The 19,728-nt window shown below is 44.3% G+C and overlaps 1 protein-coding gene across 1 annotated transcript in view; it reads right to left on the bottom strand.

Moving 5' to 3' along the window:
* Positions 1–19,728, bottom strand: part of SLCO2B1 (solute carrier organic anion transporter family member 2B1) — a 101,532-nt gene that overhangs the window by 21,453 nt on the left and 60,351 nt on the right. The window contains exons 9-10 of the mRNA XM_027848319.1: positions 13,077–13,431; positions 4,929–5,094 (exon numbers count right to left, since the gene is read on the bottom strand). Coding sequence (XP_027704120.1) covers positions 4,929–5,094; positions 13,077–13,431 — 521 coding nt within the window. The remainder of the gene's footprint in view (positions 1–4,928; positions 5,095–13,076; positions 13,432–19,728) is intronic.

Raw genomic sequence — 19,728 nt, forward strand, 5'->3', positions numbered from 1 at the left:
CACTCCTTTTCTACAATTTTATCTATTCTTCAAGGCCTAGCTGAAGCTCTAGTTTCTCCTGGAAGCCTTTACTGGCCACTCTTACCTAACTGGTTTCTTCTTCCTCCAAACTTCTATCAATCTATCCTCCCACTGTGAGAATCAGATGCTAGGACTCCACTTGCCCCGGGTTAACAGAGGGTGGAGCACTGAAATATGAGCCCAGGCAGGTTTTACTGTTCTAGAAAGGTTTTAAGAAATATAGTTCTGCCAATAGATTATCTACTTTCTGACAGTCAGCTTATCTTAATGTCATCACAGCATAGATTTAGAGCTGGAAGGGACCTTAGAGGCCCCTAACTCCAACTTCCTTATTTTATAGATGAGGAAACTGAGGTACAGAGGTTAAGTGATTTATCCAAGTTCACATAACTGGTAAGTGTCTGAGGTGGATTTGAACCCAGGGCTTCCTGACTTCAAGTCTAGCTCTCTGTCCACTATTCCATACTGCCCTTATAGCATGTACAGAGAGTTTCATCACCAGAAGCCTGGCCCATTTGGCAGTGAATTCTGTGTCCATAGAAATTCATGAAATATACAAAGAAATTCAAGAAAAATACAAAATGGCCCACAGTCCTTTGTAGCTGCTTTCTTTCTGCAGGGGCAGTAGCAGAACAGAAAAGGATTACTAGATGGCACAGAAGATAGAGGGCTGGGCATGAAATCAGAGGCACGTCTACTAGCTGTGTTACCCTCATCAAGTCATTTGACCTCTCTGAGTCTCAGTTTCCACATCTGTAAAATGGGAATAATAGCACCTACCTCCCAGGGTTGTTGTGAAGAATTCAGAATTACACTTCTTGAAAAGTTTTTAACTTGGTAGAACTAGCCTGGATTTATACTCCAGTGGCACAGTCCTTGTTAATATAGGTAGAACACTCTATAACCTTAAAATATTACATATGCTAGCTTTCATCATCATCATCATCAAAGGGGGGGCATAGAGTGCTAAGAATCACACAATTTTTAGACCATCTCTAAACACTAGCTTATATATTGGTGCTCTACTACTGATATTCTTGTCCATTGACCAATGAAAAAATGTGCTTCTAGAGGAACTGAAGCCTATCAACTTGACATCTTCTCTATGATTAAGCCAGAAGACCATAGGAAGTTACAGTCATAAGGAAGGATGGCTCACAGGTTCTTCTTAGAGAAGGAAATGAAGGAATTGGCAGAGCTAGTTTTATTGTTCATCCAAAGGCAAGAAGAAAAACGTTTTCAAGAATACTTGGTCATCTTGTATTGCAGTGGCCTTGTCAAACGTCTGTAAAAACGCCACCATGGAGATAATGGCAGCTTTGGTGCCAGCATCTGTTATAGGGGATGATGAAAGTAAAGAAGTTCTAAGAAGAACTCAGTAAGGTCCTCCTTATTAAATCAATTTCTATTTTAATATGCTTAGTGACTTCAGCGGGAAGATAGGCATAGGGGAGAAAAGCAAAAAATAGTGGAAAACATGATCCCAATAAAGGGAGATACAAGAGCAGCTAAAGAATTATCAAAGTGATCTCTCTCTCTCTCTCTCTCTCTCTCTCTCTCTCCTTCCCCCTCTCTGCTTTTCTCTTTCCTCCCTTCTTTCTTCTCTCTCTCTCTCCTTTCTCTCTCTTTAGAAATATATATATATATTGTGCACACACATACACATGTGTGTGTATCAAATGGAGGCTTTCTCTAAGAAGAGTTTTGACATATGGGGAAACTGAGACCCAGAGTGGGTAATTGCTTGAAAGAGGTAAATATCAAAACACACACACACACACACACACACACACACACACACACACACACTCACACACCAAATGCGTAGAATCTTAGAATGTTAGAACTGGGAAGTACCTTACAATGTAGAATGTTTGAACTAGATGGAACCTAGAATATTGGAGCTGGATTATAAATTTTATAAAGTGCAACCCTGTCATTTTATAGGCCCATTTAACATTGCAACAGGTATTAAAACACAACAGTAATAACCTGTATTAAAACACAACAGTAATAACCTCTATCCCTGGGGTGGGAGTTAGTTTTTGCCTTGGCTCTGTCCCTTAATTTCTGTGTGACTTTAAATAAGTCTGTAAAATGAAGAAATTGGTTTAGATCAAGGGTTCTTAACCTGGGGTCTATGAGTTTGTTTTTTAAACACTTTGATAACCATATTTCAATATAATTGGTTTCCTCTGTAATCTTATATATTTCATTTTATGCATTAGATAAAAATAATTTTGAGAAAGGGTCCCTGGGCTCCACCAGACTGCCTAAGGCTCTCCCTACTCTAAGTCCCATGATCCTTGGATCTTCTCTTGGAGACAAACCAGGAATGACCTCTCCTGGATTGGGCAGTATGAGAACCAGTCAAGGTCAATTCCTGACCATTCTGAAACACATCCTCAGCAAATTATGCCTCTCTGTAAACAAAGAAACATTTTACATTCTCTGTCAGAACAATGAAACAGTACATTTCAATCCTGTAATTGTTTACATACAATACGGCCACCACAACATGAAGAGATTCTAGAGTCTAAAGCCAGAGGGCCCCATCTGGTCCAATCTAGCCCAATTAGTCTTGAGCATAACTAGTCCAATCTCCCTCTTTTTACAGGTGAGGAAGCCGAGGTCAGAAAAGTCACATGATTTGCCCAAAGTAAAACAGACAATAAGTGTCAAAGGCTGGATTTGGACCAGTCTTCTGATGCGAAAGTCTACAGTTTTTCCATCGTAACATGTTGCCTCAAGATTCAAATAGAATGTAGCTAAAAACCTCTGAAGCAGTGCCCTGGGGTAGCTACAGTGCCTCCCTGGAGGTTTCCCAGAAGTTGGGCTTAGAAACACTATAGCAATTTGAATAGTTTTGTTTGGTTGTTTGTTTGTTTGTTTTTAGGCAATTGGGGTTAAGTGACTTGCCCAGGGTCACACAGCTAGTTAAGTGTCAAGTGTTTGGTCTGAGGCCAGATTTGAACTCAGGTCCTCCTGACTTCGGGGCCGGTGCTCTATCCACTGTGCCATCTAGCTGCCCCAGCAATTTGAATATTTTTAAAATAGCTAAGGCAGAATGTGAAGATTCTTGTGCTTGGGTCCCAGAAATCTGGGTTGGAATTCTGCTCCCAGACTTACTTGCTGTGTAACTCTGGACAGATCACTTAACCATTAGACTATGAGCTCCTTGAGGGCAGAGACTGTCTTTTCCTTTCTTTGTATCCCCAGGATACCAAATTATCCCACTACCTGGCACAGTAGGAACATTATTAATAAATGCTTATCGACTTTAACATCTTAACTGCATTAGCTTAACTGCATTGGATAGCTATGTCATACTGTGGATTCAAGCTGGACTTGTGGTCAATAAACGGCAAGACTGAAAAAGGCCAAATTCTGTGACCAGAGAAGAAAAAAATATTGCCAATTAAAAAAAAAAAAGAAAGTGAACAACAGAGTGTGTAAACTATAGGCCAGTCAGTTTGACTTTAATTCATAGAAAAATTCTAGAATGTCTTATATTAAAGGGATGTTTAGTAAATATCTAGATCACAAAGAAACAGTATGACTTCATTTGCAATAGATCATGCTAGACTAATCTCATTTCCCATTTTTTTATTCTTTTGACTGAGTTCTCAGGGAATGCCATTGGTATAGTTTACCTAAACTTTAGTACAACATTGGACAAAGTCTCTTAAGTTATCCTTGTGGAGAAAATGGAGAGACTTTGGCTACATGATAACACAATTAAGAGGATTTAGAATGGGTTCCATGGCAATATTCAAAGAGTAGTCACTGATAGTTCTATTCAACTTGGAAAGAGGTCTCTAGTGGAATGCCTCAGGAATCAGTGGTTGCCCCTGTGCTGTTTAACATTTTTATCAATGACTTGGATGCAGACATAGACAACATACTTATTCAATTTCCAGATGATACAATCACTGCTGGGGGAGGAGTACCTAGAACTTGATGACAAAGTCAGGATCCAAGGAGCTCTCAAAGGTCCAGAAAGTTGGGTTATAAGTAATAAGATGAAATGCAATAGGATTGACTATAAAGTCATACACTTGGGTTTGGAAAACCAACTTGATAAAATACAAGATGGGGCAGACTTGGCTGGTAAGCATTGGTCTAAAAACAGCTGAGAGTTTTAGTGGATGGCAAGCTTGATGAGAGCCAGCAGTTATATGGAAGCCATGAAAGCTGAGGAGTTCTTGGGTTGCTCTAAGGAGCATAGTGGCCTATCCTAGGGAGATGATGGTCCCTTCTGTCCTCTGCCCTGGATGGCCAGACCTGCAGTGCTATGTTCAGTTCTGGGGACCACATTTTAGGAAGGGCACTGATAAACTGGAGACAAGCATCCAGAGAGGGGCAGCAAGGGTGGCAAAGGACCTTCAGAGCAGATGTCAGCAAGCCCTCTATTCATGCCAGCTCTGATCATCAGACATGGCTCAGCTGAAAGAACGAAGGGTAGTTAACCTGCAGAAGAGGAGTCTTACGGGTATGTGATAGCCGTCTGAAGGTATTTGAAGATCTCAAATACGGAAGAAGAATTAGGTTTGTTCTGTCTTGCCTTCTAAGGCAGATCTGGGTGTGGTGGTTGCTGGAAAGAGTGGAAGTAGGATCAGCTTTGACGTTAGGAATAGCATGAAAAATGAGAGCTGTCCCAAAGTGGACTAGGCCACCTTGGGTAGTAGTGGGCCCCCAGGATTGGAGGTCTTCAAGAAAAGGTTGGCTGAGCACTTGTCATTCTGTTCAGCTAGGTGGTGGGCTCAGTGAACTCTGATGTGTCTCCTAACTCTAAGATTCTGTGAATGAACCCTACTCCCCCACCCCTATCCCAAGGCCTCCCCTGGCCTCAGCTGTTACGACTGAAGTGAGAAAGGAAGAAGAAGAGGTCATTAAAAGGGACTCACTGGGCCTTGACCTGGGCCTGGATCACCCTGCATCCCTGTGCAGCCGGCCTGACAGGGGGTGACGTACTCAGTGCGGCTCCAGGTGTCACACACAGGGTTGAAGTTACTCTTGGAGCAGGAACACAGCTGGGTACAGTTTAGGAAGTCCTCATTTTCAAGAAGAGAGCTGGGAAGAAAGCAATGTCACACAATCAGCTTTTCCCTGATGGGAACTGCTCCCTCCCCTCCCACCAATGTCTTTCTATCTCTCCCAAACCAATCATGATGTTTCCCAAAGAGAAATAACCTCAGGAATTCTGACACTTTTTCTAGATTCAACCATAAAAATGGGGATTCAGTATTCAATTAACTCTGAGAATAATATTATTGGTATTGGCATTGTATTCTGTCAAGTTACTAACAGTTATAGAGTCCTATGCTTGTAGCTGGGGGAGATGCAACATTTAACTAAGATACAGTCATCCCCTTTAGGAAATCAGCCAGAGCAGCCCCCCACTTGGGGAAGGTATCATCATTTTTAATAATTTTGAATCCTGGAGGGCCCATTGGATCTTTGTGCATGTCCCCCATCAAAATAACTCTCTGCTTAGCTCCATAATTGAAAGCTACTCCTTGCTAAGATGGTATGTACCAGATATGCTGAGCTGGAGCCAGTTTCTCCGAAGCTCAAACTGCCATAGCTACAGCAACCTTCTCAGATACAAATTTCTCTAGGGTTTTTACAGATGAAGCAATTGAGGCCCTGAAAGGTTAAATGCCTTTGCCCTGGGTCATAAAATATCAGAGCTAGAAAGGACCTTAAATGATAATAATTAAATAAGTGACATTTATAAGGGACTTTAAGATTTGCAAAGCATATCATATGTACATGATCTCACTGAATCATCAGAATAGTTTTGTGAGGTAAGTACTTCATATAGTATCTCTATTTTACAGGTAAGGAAACTGAGACTTGAGGATGATAAGTGACTTGTCCAGGGTCATGCAGCCTTGCTAGTGTCAAATACAGGAACTGAACCCCAATCTCTCCTGACTCCAAGTCAAGTGCTCTTTCCATTACACCCCAACCTACTGCCTCTTAGAAATGATCTAGTATAAGCCGTTCATTTCATTGGAAGTTAATGACTGAGAGACAATGTCAAGGAGGCAGTAGAATTTAAGTCTTTTGAAGCAAATGACTGGTTTAGGGGATCTTGGGAGTGGGTCTTTGTGTGTGGCTACCATAATACCTGACATACAAGAGATGCTTAATACTTATTGAATTGAGTTGAGGTTTGGCTAGTACTCAGTTCTCCTGACCCCCTGAGGCTCTTGGAAACTCACTAAGGGATCCAGCATGAGGCATGATTAAAGTCTGTATACTGGAGGACCTGGTGAGCCCTTTGTGGGCAAAGTTCTAAGGTAGGTACTGGGAGGGAGCCAGGGAGGGAGGAGGCAAGCCTCTGCCATCAGGGAATCTTTGGGCTGAGATGGAAGGCATAGCACCTGCCATCATGGAGCTTCTGGTTTGAAAGGCAGATGGAATCTCTGTTCTCAGAGATTCCCTAGTCAGAGATGATGAGATTCTGCCCCCAAAGAGGCTCTGAGTTTGAAAACTAGTGAGAAACAGCCCCTGTCCTCAGGGAATTCCTAGTTTGAGTCCAGAGATAAGAACTGCACCCAGGACATGGACATAAAATAGAAAAAAAAAAGGAGAGAATACAACATAAATAACCTACAAGCTCTGAAGGAATGCTCAGTGAAGGAATAAGTAAAGCTAGTGAGGTTAATCAATGAAAACTTCCTAGAGGAGGTTATTTAGAAGGCAAATATACAGAGGGGCAGAAGAGAAAGGAGGAGTATGTATGTCACTGAGGAATCTGGATGGTAATGAGGGTGGGAGGAAGCCCTGGGGCTGGAGGGAAGGCAGGTAAGCAATATATCTATCAGAGGAACAGAAGTATAAGGTGGCAGATTTCTGCTCCTTATAAGGAAGAACTTCCTAACATTTAGAGTTGTATCCCAGTGGGACAAACTCATTCATAAGGTTCTGAACATTCTGTCATGGGAGTTATTTAAATATTTTATGAAGCCCCTGTTATAGGCTGGCCCCAATGCTCAGGGTCATAGGGAAGGAAGGAGGAGGAGGAGGAGGAGGAAGAGACAAAGAAGGACAAGAAGAGGAGGAAGAGGAGGAGGTGGAAGAGGAGATACAACCTCTGTCTCCCAAAGGCTTGGTCTGGTATTCAAGTACTCAAAGATCAGTCATGATTTAAAGAGTGATTATTCTTGTTCTTCTTGGTCTCACAGAGAAGAGCTGGGAACAGTGAGTAGAAGTTACAGGGAAGCACATTCCAGCTCAAGAGAAGGAAAAACTTGTAGTTCAAAACTATAATAGGCTACCTCATGAGGTAGTGAGCTTCCCATCACTGGAAGTGTTCCAGCACTGGTTAGGTGACTGGCTGTTGTTGGGGATGTTATAAAGGAGAATCATGCTTGAGGGAGGAGTTAGATGAGTTCCTAAGGTACCTTCCAACTCTGAAACTCCCAGAAATTCTGAGGAATTCAAAGAGTTTGGGATGAGGGCTAGGTGGAGGCCAGGTTGGGAAACCCAGATTCTCCAGGATGGCCAGTGATCTGTGGGGTAAAAGAGGGAGGGGGCCAAGCATCAAACAAGTTCAGGAAGTTGATATGATGACGAGGGTGATAATGGATGATGGGCAATGACTGATGATGATTTCTGGCACTTGAAGCAAATTCAGTTGAGCCAAATTGGGAGGTTGGGGCTAAAGATGCCATTCCTATGTTGAAGTAGAATAGAGACAGAGGTCGTGGGAATTGAGAAGGTTGAGGAATTGGGAGACCAGGGCATCTGAAGGAGGTGGAGGCTGGAGTGGAAAACCCATGAGTCAGGTGCTGAACTTGCTGGAGAAGAGAATAGGTAACCTGAAGGTCATAGGTGATGGCTACAAGGTCCCAGACACGACAGAGAGAGCTTTAAAGGAGGAAAGATTTAGAGGGATTGTTGACTGTTGATGGCAGTGGGAGACTCTGGAATGGCAAGTGAGCCTTATGCCAACTCCTCCTCCTGGACTGGTGTCAGGGGTTTGAAAATGAAAGAGCAGCTAGCTTTGCAGATGGTGCCAAGTGTGGGGGCTTCAGAAGAAGGTTTCAGTGAGCACAAGAAGAGAGAAGGCATATGAGATGAAGAGGAATTTGTTAACAATAGATGAGAGCCCCAGAAAGCCCAGTGGAAAGGGAGAGGAGAGGAAGAGAGAGAGAGACCGAAGAGGGAAGCTGTGGAGGGCTGCCTTCCATACTGTCTTTTCCTCCTCCTGCTCCAGTTCCACGCTGATGGAGGTTAGAGGTCCCCAGGCCAGGTTGGGAAGGGGAGGAGTATAATGGTCGTGGGACTTTGGGATGGCAGTAGCCTGGGGGTGGCGTGAGGGAGCAGGCCAGTTGAGTGGGCAGTGGCCCTGACCGGATGTCCAACACCTGGAGCAAACACTGGCCACCCTCTGTTTGTCCCAGTTCTGATCATATCTCTGATTCCTATAGAACCGCAATGTTCACAAAGTACAGTCATTCTTTGAAGAATGTCATGCAAGTCTTAGTTTGCCCCATTTTCCAGACAAGAGAATGGAGGTTTAGAGAAGTTTGTCCAAAGTCACATGGATAAGAAGCAGGAAATCCAAAGATTAAACCCTGGTTCTGGGCTCCAAATTCAGTGTCTTTTGTCCTTCCCGAGTGACAGGCCTCCTGGGAGGGCAGATGGGGGCAAGCCAGGTCCTGGGGTCAAAGTGGAGGTGAACTACTGCCATGCTGTTGTTATGACACTCATATAGGGGAGGAAGTAGGAAAGGTAGAGACCAAAAATCCTAGCACAGAGCCTTCTTTCCCTTGAGAAAAAAGAAAACAAAACAAAACAAAAAACTGTTGATGTGTCTAAAACTGTCTTGGCATGTCTGACACAAGGGGTGGAGGCAGAGGCTGGAAAAACTTGGCTGCTGTTGTCTGTGTGGTGGGACCAGAGCCAGGTGGCATTGGACAAGGGGATGCTGCCCAGGGAAGGGGAGTTTTCCAGAGCAATCTTTGCCAGGGCTTCCAAAAGCAGGGCCAAGGACTTGAGAATCTGGCTTCCAATGAGAGAGGGAGTGCAATGAAATGGGGTGAAACTGGCTTTGGGGCTGGAGGAATGAGGGTTTTATCTTGGTAATGCTCCCTGTGAACCTTGGCAAGTAAATCTCATCTCTTCCCTGGGCCTCAGTTTTCTCTGAAAGACGAGGGGCTCAGACTAAATGATCTCTAAAGCATTTTTTCACTTTGAAATTCTCTGATCTGTGGTCATACACATCATCCTTAGGGGTTGTGGTGATCCCTAAGGATGTGTAGAGTCCAGGACATCCAAAGGCAGGGGAAGAAACTGACACGTCCCTGGAGGAGTCTGGGGATAGGTGTCACAGTCGTCAGTCAGTCAGTCAGTCAACCCATGTGGATGGACTGATGTTCCCAGTTTTGGCACCACTGCATACAGAGAGGAAGCCTAATGAATGATATCTTTGCCTACAGGAGGGACATTTTCTGTGAAAGAGAGGGAGGGGGGAAATCCAGCAGTGGCCAATAGAGAGAGAAGAGCTTTTTGGAGGGTTCCAAAAGGGGATATTGAACAAATATGAAAACTAAAACTTACACAAAATAAGGGAAAATAAGGGAAGACAAAATACTTAACACAAAATAATTTTATGTCCTGTGTCCTCCCTGGGACTAGGGGAAGCAGGGGCAGGGGTGGGACAGTTGGTCCTTGAGTTCAAGGGCCACGTTTCTCATCTAAAACTAGAGAATCCTGGAGGGCAAGGGTTATATCTGCCTCCCTCCTCTCAGTCATGGGCACCTCCCACTGGATCAGTATTAGAGAATTGGGCTTAACACACAATAGATCCACAATTAGTTCAAATACTTGACTGGTTAGGGTAGAAGGAGAAAACAGTAGAATGAAGATCCTAAGGCGAAGGAGCCAGGACAGGAGTTCCTTAAGGCTGGGGCTTATACTTCTGTGTACAGTAATCTGGGCAGCTAGGTGGAGCAGGGGATAGAATGCTGAGCCTGGAGTCAGGAAAACCTGAGCTCAAATTCCGCCTCAGACACTTACTAGCTGTGAGACCCTGGGCAAGTCACTTAATCCTGTTTGTCTCAGTTTCCTCATCTGTAAAATAAGCTGGAGAAGTAAATGGCAAACCACACCAGTATCTTTGTCAAGAAAACCCCAAATGAGTGACAAAGAGTCAGACATGACTGAAAGTGAACAACAGTACTTCTATTTTTATGAGGGTTCCAAACTCTTGATTAGAAGCACACTGAAGGGAGGAAAGATGACAATGGGTGGGGACAGAGCCTGAAAAGCAGTTAGAGAATTGTAAAGGCCAAAGGGGACCATAAGTATGATCTTGGGTCAGTCACTTGCCCTCCTTTCAGTAAAATGAGGCAACTGGATGAGATGATCCCTGAGGTTATCACTAATTCTAACAGCCTACTTTATGTGTTCTAACATTCCATGCTCTTCTATAAAACTCTTACCACTGATAATCTATGTTCTAGGGGTTTTTTCAACTCTGACATTTTATGTTCTATATTCCAAGGCCCCTCTTTGCTCTAATATTCTATATTCTATGTTCTAAGGCCTTTAACTGCTTTTATGTTCTATGTTCCAAGGTTCTTTGAAGTTTTGGCATTCCTTGATTCTAGGGCCAGGGTCAGGGATATTAGGGAAATTCTGTTCTGATATCAGAGTCAAATCTGAGCCAACAAAGGGGGCCCCCAAGGGACATGTAATCTTTCTGGAGAAGACAGAAATGTTAACTTCACCAGCTGTCTCAACAACTTTCAAGTGCCTTAGAGGACATACTGGAGACAAAGTAGTGGGAGGGGAAGGGGAGGAAGGGTGGAAGGGAGGTTGCCAAGGACTAAGTTGACTGGAAATGGTGAAAGAGAAGGGACAACTTCGTCCTCTATGGTGAAGCAGAAGGCTGGGGCGGGGGGGGGGGGGTTGCGGCCCCCGGCAGTGAGGCTGATCTCTGGCTGCTCCCCTAGGGACAAGAGCCCCTCAGCATGATCAGGCCCAAGGCCTTTAAACTCCTGGTCCTCACTCTAATGTGATCCCAAATCTAGAATACGACTTCTGCCACACAAAAGCTTTTCTCCTTCCATAAGTGCGGAGTTTCAGTGGAGATTTCACAACCCCAAGTGGAGCTGAAGCCCATTTACCTAGGGCTTCCTCTCTAATTGTTAGTCAGCTAGCATTTAAGAACCTACTATGTTCTAAGCACTGTGCTAAGTGCTGGGGATAAAAAAAAATGCCCCAAATAGTTCCTACTCTCAAGAGGGCTCAGTCTAATGGGGGGAGGGGAACCCCATGCAAACAGTTAGGTACAAACAAGATAGATTCAGGACAAATTGGAAATCCTCTCAGAGGGAAGGTGCTAGCATTAAGGGGGACCAGGAAAGACTTCTTACAGGGATTTGAAGGAAGCCAGGAGGCAGAGTGCTGAACGCCCCTTCTGCCTATGGCATGTTCTCTGTTCTAATGGTCCATCTTCTCTCTCTCATTTCTGCCTCTGCCATCACCATTCACAGATGTGAATGTCCCATTGATGAAATCTTGGGGCTGTTTGTTGCTTTTTGCTTCTCTTCTGTCTCTCAGTCATCAAGTCCCATTAATTCTATGCTAGCAATTCCTTTTGCATTTGTCCTCTCCTCTTTATTCCCACTCTGCTCCCACCCCCGATCTTGGCCCTTATCAGCCCCTGGACTAATGCAAGAGCCTCTAAGCTTCTCTCTGAATATCCACTCTCTTTCTCCCCCTTTCATGCGACACATACAACCAGACTAATTTTTATGCAGAGATCTCGTTACAGTCACTCCTCTGCTCTAAGCCCTTAAGTGGCTCCTTGTTGTGTACCAAGTTATAATCATAAGATCAAACTTTTGATAGGATAATAAATTTAGAGCTGAAAGGAACCTTGGAGGCTAGTTTGTCCTGTTCCCTCATTTTACAGATGAGGAAACTGAGGCACAAAGAGGTTAAATGACTCGCTTAAACCACACAGGTGGCAAGACTGGAATTCAAACTCAGTTCTAATGATGAAATCTAGTATTCAGTCAAATACCTATGGATGGAGGCCTGGGATTCAAGTTCTCTATACTTTAGCTATCTTTCTAGCCTTACTTCTATGTGCTCTGTGATCTAGTCAAACTGGATGGCTTTCTTTGACTCCCATCTTTCCCCCCTTTCCCCCTACCCCATCCCCATCACCTTCTGGGAGTTCCAGCCTCATTGCCTTTACCCATACTGTCTTAGAACACCCTCTCACTATGTATCATCTATCTCTCAAAAATATAACTCACATGTTACCTCTTCCAGGAGGCTTCCCCTGATCACTTGGTTAGTAATGGACTAAACTTTGTATTTCCCTCATACCCAGCACAGGGCTCTGCACACAGTAGGCACTTAATAAATAACAGTTGAATATTATGGTCCCTTCTACCCCTAATATTTTCTAAGTACTGTTTCTTGTACTTTCAGGGAAAGTTCTCTGGATTTTACAAAGTGATCATTCAGTGATATGGATGACAGTGATTCCTGCTAGTGTTTGAATAAGAGAGGGATAGAGGAGATGCCACCACCACCATCACCAAGGCTCTCCTTCCTTTCCCAGGTAAGAAACCCTTGTAAGCCTCCATTCACTCTCTCAAAGCTCCCAATCTAGCCAGAGTCTGTCATTAGAGGAATAGTATTTGCTTATCTGGTTGTAGCTAATTTTAACTCATATTGACAAACATTTACTACCCTTTGGTGCATGTTTTCATGAGTGCCTTCTGGAGAAAATATCCCTTCTTTTATGGCCTAAACTAGGGATTCTCTTGGAGAAGGAAATGGCAAATCACTCTAGTGTCTTTGCCAAGAAAACCCCAAAATGGGGTCACGAAAAATTGTATGTGACTGAAATGACTGAACCACAAAAGAGATTCTCTAATTGGAGAAATTTCAGATCTAGTAGAAGGCTAGGACTAGCGGAGAGATTTTGGGGGCAGGTAACATCTTGTGGGGCTCCTCATTTCCTGCTTCAGGGATTACCACCTAGGCCTATGCCAAAGATCTCTTTTCTTACTCACCTGGGGCCGTAGACATTGGCGATAGGGTGGGTGGGACAGCCCATGAAGAAGAGTGGCAGGCCAAATACCATGCAAATGAGGCTCCCTAGGATACTAACAGTCGCACAGCGTGTGGGGCCCAAGTGGAGGCGATGAACCAGGACTCCCCCGATCATGATGCCTAACATGGCTGCAGGAATGCTGATACTACCAATGAGCAGGTTGGCAAAGGAGGCGGTGACAGAGAACTGGCGCTCCAGGAATTTGGGCAGAAAGGTGGCCATCCCAGCCACCATGGAGGTCATGTTGACCTGGGCCAGGACCACAAGGAGGAAGATGGGGTGGCGCAGATTCTGTAGCAGCACTTGGGGGAAGGCTGTCAGGGAGAGAAAGAGAAGATCAGATCAGAGCCATTCCTGCATGGACAGTAGCCCAGGGCTGAGAAGAAGCTTAGCAAGCACCTCTGTCTACCTTCTAATTGTTGCAAGACTCTCCTACGGCCTCCCCAAAAAGAGGCTTGAGCCGTTCAGTGGAGATGAGGATCTCACTATGGAGGCAGATTAGTGGAACAGCCTAGCAAGTTAGATTAATCAGACCCACAGGAAAGAGGAATGCCCTGAATCCCGAGGCAGCCCATTTCATTGTTAGGCAGCTCTAATTGTTAGTTTTCCTTAGGTGGAACCACATTTCTTCCTTTAGAGCAGGTTCTCAAGCACCTCAGGCTCTTCCTTACAGCAAGCCCAGTCACTCACCAAATCCTGGGATCTAAGAGCTGGAAGGGACCTTCCAAGGTACGTAGTTTTGCCTCTTTTCCCAGCTCAGGACTCCCCACTATCTATTCTTTGAGGTAAGCACACTAGATATTGATAGCACCGCATCTTAGGGTTTTTTTCTTTTTCTTTACAGCGCGTCATAGATATAGAGCTGAAAGAGATGTCAGAACCCATCTAGATCCAAATCCTCATTCTACAGATGGACAGTCTCAGGCCAAGGGAGGCTAAGTGACTTATTTATGTCACACAGCAATTGGGATGAAATCTGAACCCAAGTCAGCTTCCGTCAAAGCCACGCTGCTACCCATCCCCTCTTCTCCACTCCCTGCCCTCCCTTCTCTTCCCCTCCATTCCCCTCCCTTTCCATCCCATCCTATTCCATCATTGTTCCGTCCCACTTCACTCTATTCTGTCCCATTCCTTTACTCCAACATTTACCCTCCGCTTCAGTGGCTGGTCCATTGCTGTCTTCCATCCTGTCTTCCTCCACCCCTAACCACATGCCAGGATCATTTTCCTTTGCTCATGCTGTTCCCTCTGACTTATACACTAAATTAAATCCAATCAATATTTATTGAGCCCCTTCTAAGTGTAAGGCAGTGTGCTAGGCATTGGAAACCCAAAGATAAGATGAAAGATGACTCTTATCCTCGTGAGGCTTACATTCTATGGGGGTGGGGAAGAGATAGAAACAAAGCATGTGTAAATAAACACAAGCTAAACTGAGAAGGGAGGGAGCAATAAAACACAACTGGGGAGAGGAGGAATCAGGAAAGTCTCCTCATAGGCGATGGTACCTGAGGGAAGCCTTGGGAGAAGCCAAGGGTTCTAACTGGAAGAGGTGAGAAGTGAGTGCATTCCAGTATACAAAGACAAGAAGTAGAATGTCCAGCTCAAAGAACAGCGCATCTGCTAGTTGTGCCGGAATGTCAGGAGCACGAAGGGGTATAATGTATAATGTTTGGAAGGGTTGGCCCTTTCCTCTGATTTGCTTCCTCTAATTCCATTCATCCTTCAAGGCCTAGCTCCAGCCTTCTATCCACTAAGAAGCCTTCTCTGATTCCAGCCTACCTCCATTCCTATTTCCTCTAGCCCTTCTTGCTTAGGCTCATCATTTGGTTTCTACCATGAACTATTACCTAAGTCCCTACTAGAATACTCTTAGGGTCTCTCTGAAGAACTTTGGAATAGATTGTGAGACATGGGAGACACTGGTTCGGGACCACCCAGCATGGTGTGCCTGCATTGAAGAAGGCACTGTGCTCTATGAGTGAAGCAGAATTATAGTAGCTCAAAAGAAACGAGAGGTGCGCAAATTTAGAGACTTCTCCACCCCAAATGGTAGAGCCTTCAGAGCTTGTATTGGTCTGATCAGCCACAGTCAGATACACTGTACGTTGGCCTCGCCCTAGCGATGTCGTTTTGGTCCTCTTCAAGTATGAAGGACAACTATTCCCTAGTGTTATTTAGAAGATAGAACATAGATTGTAAGAGCTGGAAGGGACCTCAGAAAACAGATTAACAGTGTTAGAAGGGACTTAAGAACAAATAATCTTACAGCCAGAAGGAACTTTAGAATGTGGAACATAAGAGGCACTACTAGAAGGAAAAAAGAATGTTGGAACTAAAAGGGCCTTTAGAATATGGGATTCATCCATTTCTTTGACAAACATTGTTAAGTATTAGGGCCTGAAGTACCATACTGGGCACTCGATGAGATACAAAGTTTAGATGGACATGATCCTTAGAGTCTAGTAGGAGGATAAGGAAGAAAAATAGATGTTTGAACTGGAGGGGTCTTAGAAAATGCTATAGAATAGTAGGGGTGGAAGGGACCTTAGAACATATATTCATTCGTTAAGCAAATATGTATTAAGTACCTATTACAATAGACACTGGGGACACAGTTTGATAGAATTCTGAGTTCTAAGGTCCCTTTCAACTCTCAGTCAGACAATATGCATTTATTGAGCACCTACTGTGTGCCAAGCACTGTGCTAAGTGCTAAGGATACAAAGAAAGGCAGAAGGCAAAAGGAAACCCCTGTCCTCAAGAAGTTCAGTCCAATGGGGGAGGCAACACACTGATATTCTTTGTTCTACTGTGCCTTTGAGATCTGATATTTTACATTCTATGGGTCAGAATAATAGAATCTCAGAGCTGCATGGGACCTCAGAGGTCATCTAGTTCCATCTGCACCTATACATAAACCCTCTCGGTGACATCCCCAGTGAGTGGTCACTCAACCACTACTTGAAGACCTAGAGTAAAGAGGCATGCCTAGCTTCCAAGACAGCTCATTTCACTGTTAGCTCTAACTGATAGAGTTTTTCCTTAGGCAGAACCTCATTTCTCCTAGTTCTTCTCTCTTGGGTCAAGCAGAACAACTTTAATCCTTTTAAGATTTAAGCCACAATTCTAGATTATCTGTATCTCTTCAGATGCTGACTCTTTCATCCTATGTGTAAACTATCCCTCAAAGCTTTGTGTCATCTGCAAATCATATAAGCATATTATCTATGCCTCCATCCAAGTCCTTGGTCAAAATGTTGAACATCCAGGGTTGAGGGTTTGAGAACAGACCAGAGAAAATCTCTCTCACTCCTCCCTTCCTTTCCCCTCCCCTCCCCTCTCCTCTCCTCTCCTTACCTCTCCTCTCCTTACCTTTCCTCTCCTCTCCTCTGTTTCTCTCACTCTTTTTCTTTCTCTTTCTCTCATTGTCTATCTCTATTGCTCTCTCTTCCTCTCTTCACTCCAACTCATTAGAGGCTAGAAAGAATATTATATGCAGAGTCAGGGCACCTTGGCACTTCCTACCTGTGTGACCTTAAGCAAATCCTTCAACTTCTCCTAACCTTAGGAACCTCGTCTGTAAAATGAGGGGAAGGATGGATGAAATGAATTCGGAGGTACTTTCTGGCTCTAAAGCTATGGTCCTCTGCCTACTTCTGGGGTCTGGTTATTTAGTCAGTTGTGAATACATCTAACTGTACTATTGTGTAGCCCATACCTTATCTTGTCCCAGAAGGATAGTATGAGAACGTTTGTCAACTACTTTGTTGAATTTGGGATATTTGGTGAATCTGTCCTAAGTTGCCGACTTCTCACCCAGTGCTAAAATTCTATGTCCTATTTTTTAAGGTTACTCCCAGCTTTGACATCCTCTACTCTGTGATCTGAGGTCCCTTACAGCCCTGGCATTACGTGGTTCCATGATGCAGAACATGAAGTACTTGGCTCTGTCTGCAACAAGATTTACTTCACGTATGTCAATTCCGGGTTGTTCAGTTCTGAAGAGAGTGACTGAATTATGCTGGGAAATGGTGTTTTCTAGAGAAACTCTGCAAGGGTGAAGCAGCAGGGATGGTTTGAAGCTGATGACAACTGAAGGCAGGAATATGGACCGTGACCATTAATAGGACCCTGGTAGAGAGAGGGAAGGTTACCTTCTTCCCACAACCAAGGACATGTGATGCTCTCTAAGTGAGTCTGACCTAGTCTCCCACTGCCTCCACCATGAATTACCATCATCAGAAGAGAATACTACTCCAACTGGAAGACCATATGGCCTGCCTCTAGGAGACCAGCCAGGAAGTCAGGCCAGGGAACTGTCTCCCATGGAACCAAGAAAATAAATACAAACTGTCCCCTGTTACAGAGTAGATGGACGAGGATGGAATTCCCCCTCTCAGTGTTCCTCATCCCAAACACTCTGTCCCTTCCTGGACTTACACCCTTAGCTGTACAAACAAAGAGCACAGTCATAAATAGTTAGAACTGGGAGGGAACTTAGAGATCATCTGTAACATCCTTGTTTCACAAATGGAGTAGCTGAGGGGGAGGGGTGGCATGAAACATCAGAGCAAGAAGAAACCTTAGCACATAAAATGTTAGCACATAGAACTTAAGCTGGAAGGGGCCTCCTATGCAGCATCAATCACTAACTCCCACATTTGCGGGAAGGAAACCAAAGGGCAGATCAGGGAAATGATCTAACCAAGCTCATGAGGCAAGCTGCCTAGAAATACTTCAAGTAACAGAGAGACCTTGTGACAGAGTTGAGCTTAGAACCCAGGGCTCCTGACACTCAGGATTGAGTCCTTTCCCTGCACATGGGAGTCTGCAAAGCAACTGGCTAAGTTTTCCAAAGTCACCTTCTCTAAGAAGCCTCTTGGATTAACCCTACCTTGTTCAGATCCCATCCCTTCTTTTCACTGTAGACTCAGTCTTCCCTATGAGATTTGAATCTGTACTTAATTGGAATCACATTGTAAGCAGTCTTACAAAATGTATATACATGGCAGATCCCAAGTAGACTTATAGGTTATCTGGGTTCAGGGGCTATATCTCCCCACCAGACTAGGGCACATCTGAGGTCAGGGATTGTATGTTCCTCCCATCCTAGACTGAGGGCTCATTGAGGTCATGAGCTGGACCTCACCCTCACACCGGTAGTCCTTAATGGTAGTAGGCATATGTTTTCCTCAGACTAGAGGCTGCCTGAGGGCAGGGGTCAGGTCGTCCTCCTCTATCTATCTCCCCAGTCCATAGAATGCGGTGCTCAAGGTCCCTAAGACTCAGCTGAAGCCTAGAGTCAAGGGTAACACTGGTCCACTGGACAAAAGACCTTGTGGTCAGGGATACTTTGGCCTCCATGACTTGCATGTGGAAAGAGAAACCACAAAACACAATTTGGCTGAGGGCATTGGCTCAAAGAACCAATTTCAGTTACTGACCCTAGCTTGTCTTTGGCTTTTTGTCCCTATTGTGATTAATAAGCGTGTTATTGTTTCAAAGTGATCATTTCTTCTGGTCATCAAGATTCCTACGGTCTCCAAGGTCGAGCAATGCATCCTTTTGTTTCCAAGCACCATCCCATATGTAGCCTCACATTCATCCATCTGATAGCATTTAAACATCACTTTTAGGTTGGCAGAGTACTTTACAAGTGTTACTTCATATGACCTTCACAACAATCCTGTGACTTAGGTGCTATTTTTATTCCTATTTTATGGATGAGGAAACTGAGTCTGAAAGAAGTGACTTGCCCAGGGTCTCACAGGTAGAAAGTATCTGAGGTCAGATTTGAACTCAGGTCTTCTTGACTCAAAGGTCAACACTCTACCACACCATCTACATAATACCTTCCTCAGATTACAGTGTATACATAGCCTGGCACTGGTTTCAACTGGCCTCTGATGGTTTCTTATGTCTAAGTTTTGATTACTCCCAAACTGGGAGCCACTTGAAATCAGGAACTCTAGAATAAAGACATGTCAGAGCCAGAAGGGGACTCATAACATGGCACACATAAGAGCTAGGAGAAAACAGGATAAGTAACACAATGTCTGAGCTGCGTGTGACCTTAAAACATAGCTGCGTTGTACCCCATTGTTGGGGCAGCTAGGTGGCACCAGCCCTAGAGTCAGGAGGACCTGAGTTCAAATACGGCCTCAGGCACTTGATCCTTACTAGCTGTGTGACCCGGGGCAAGTCACTTAACTACAATTGCCTCACACACAAAAAAAGAACATAGAATGTCAGTACCCAAGGAGGCCTTATAACCAACACAAGTCACAGAAAATCAAAGCTAGAAGGATCTTCTTGGGAATCTGAAAGGTAGACTATAGAACAAAGAACATCAGAGCTGGAAGGGCCCTAATAGTAACCATCCAATCCAATTCTCTTACTTACAGGGGAGGAAACTGATGGCCAAAAAAGGAAAATGAGTTGTCCAAGTCCATAGGGCAAGTTATTGGCTAAGGAAGAGCTGGAACCTCAGTCTTCCTTCTCTTTTCATTAAACCACTTTGCCTTACCATTTTCCCCTATATCCTTCACAGAGACCAGCACAAGGCTACGTGTGGCCAACTCTCCGTTCAATGAAGCAAGAGCATATCA

Source organism: Vombatus ursinus, unplaced genomic scaffold (assembly GCF_900497805.2).
Source record: "Vombatus ursinus unplaced genomic scaffold, bare-nosed wombat genome assembly UNPS02005659.1, whole genome shotgun sequence".
NCBI classification, from domain to species: domain Eukaryota; kingdom Metazoa; phylum Chordata; class Mammalia; order Diprotodontia; family Vombatidae; genus Vombatus; species Vombatus ursinus.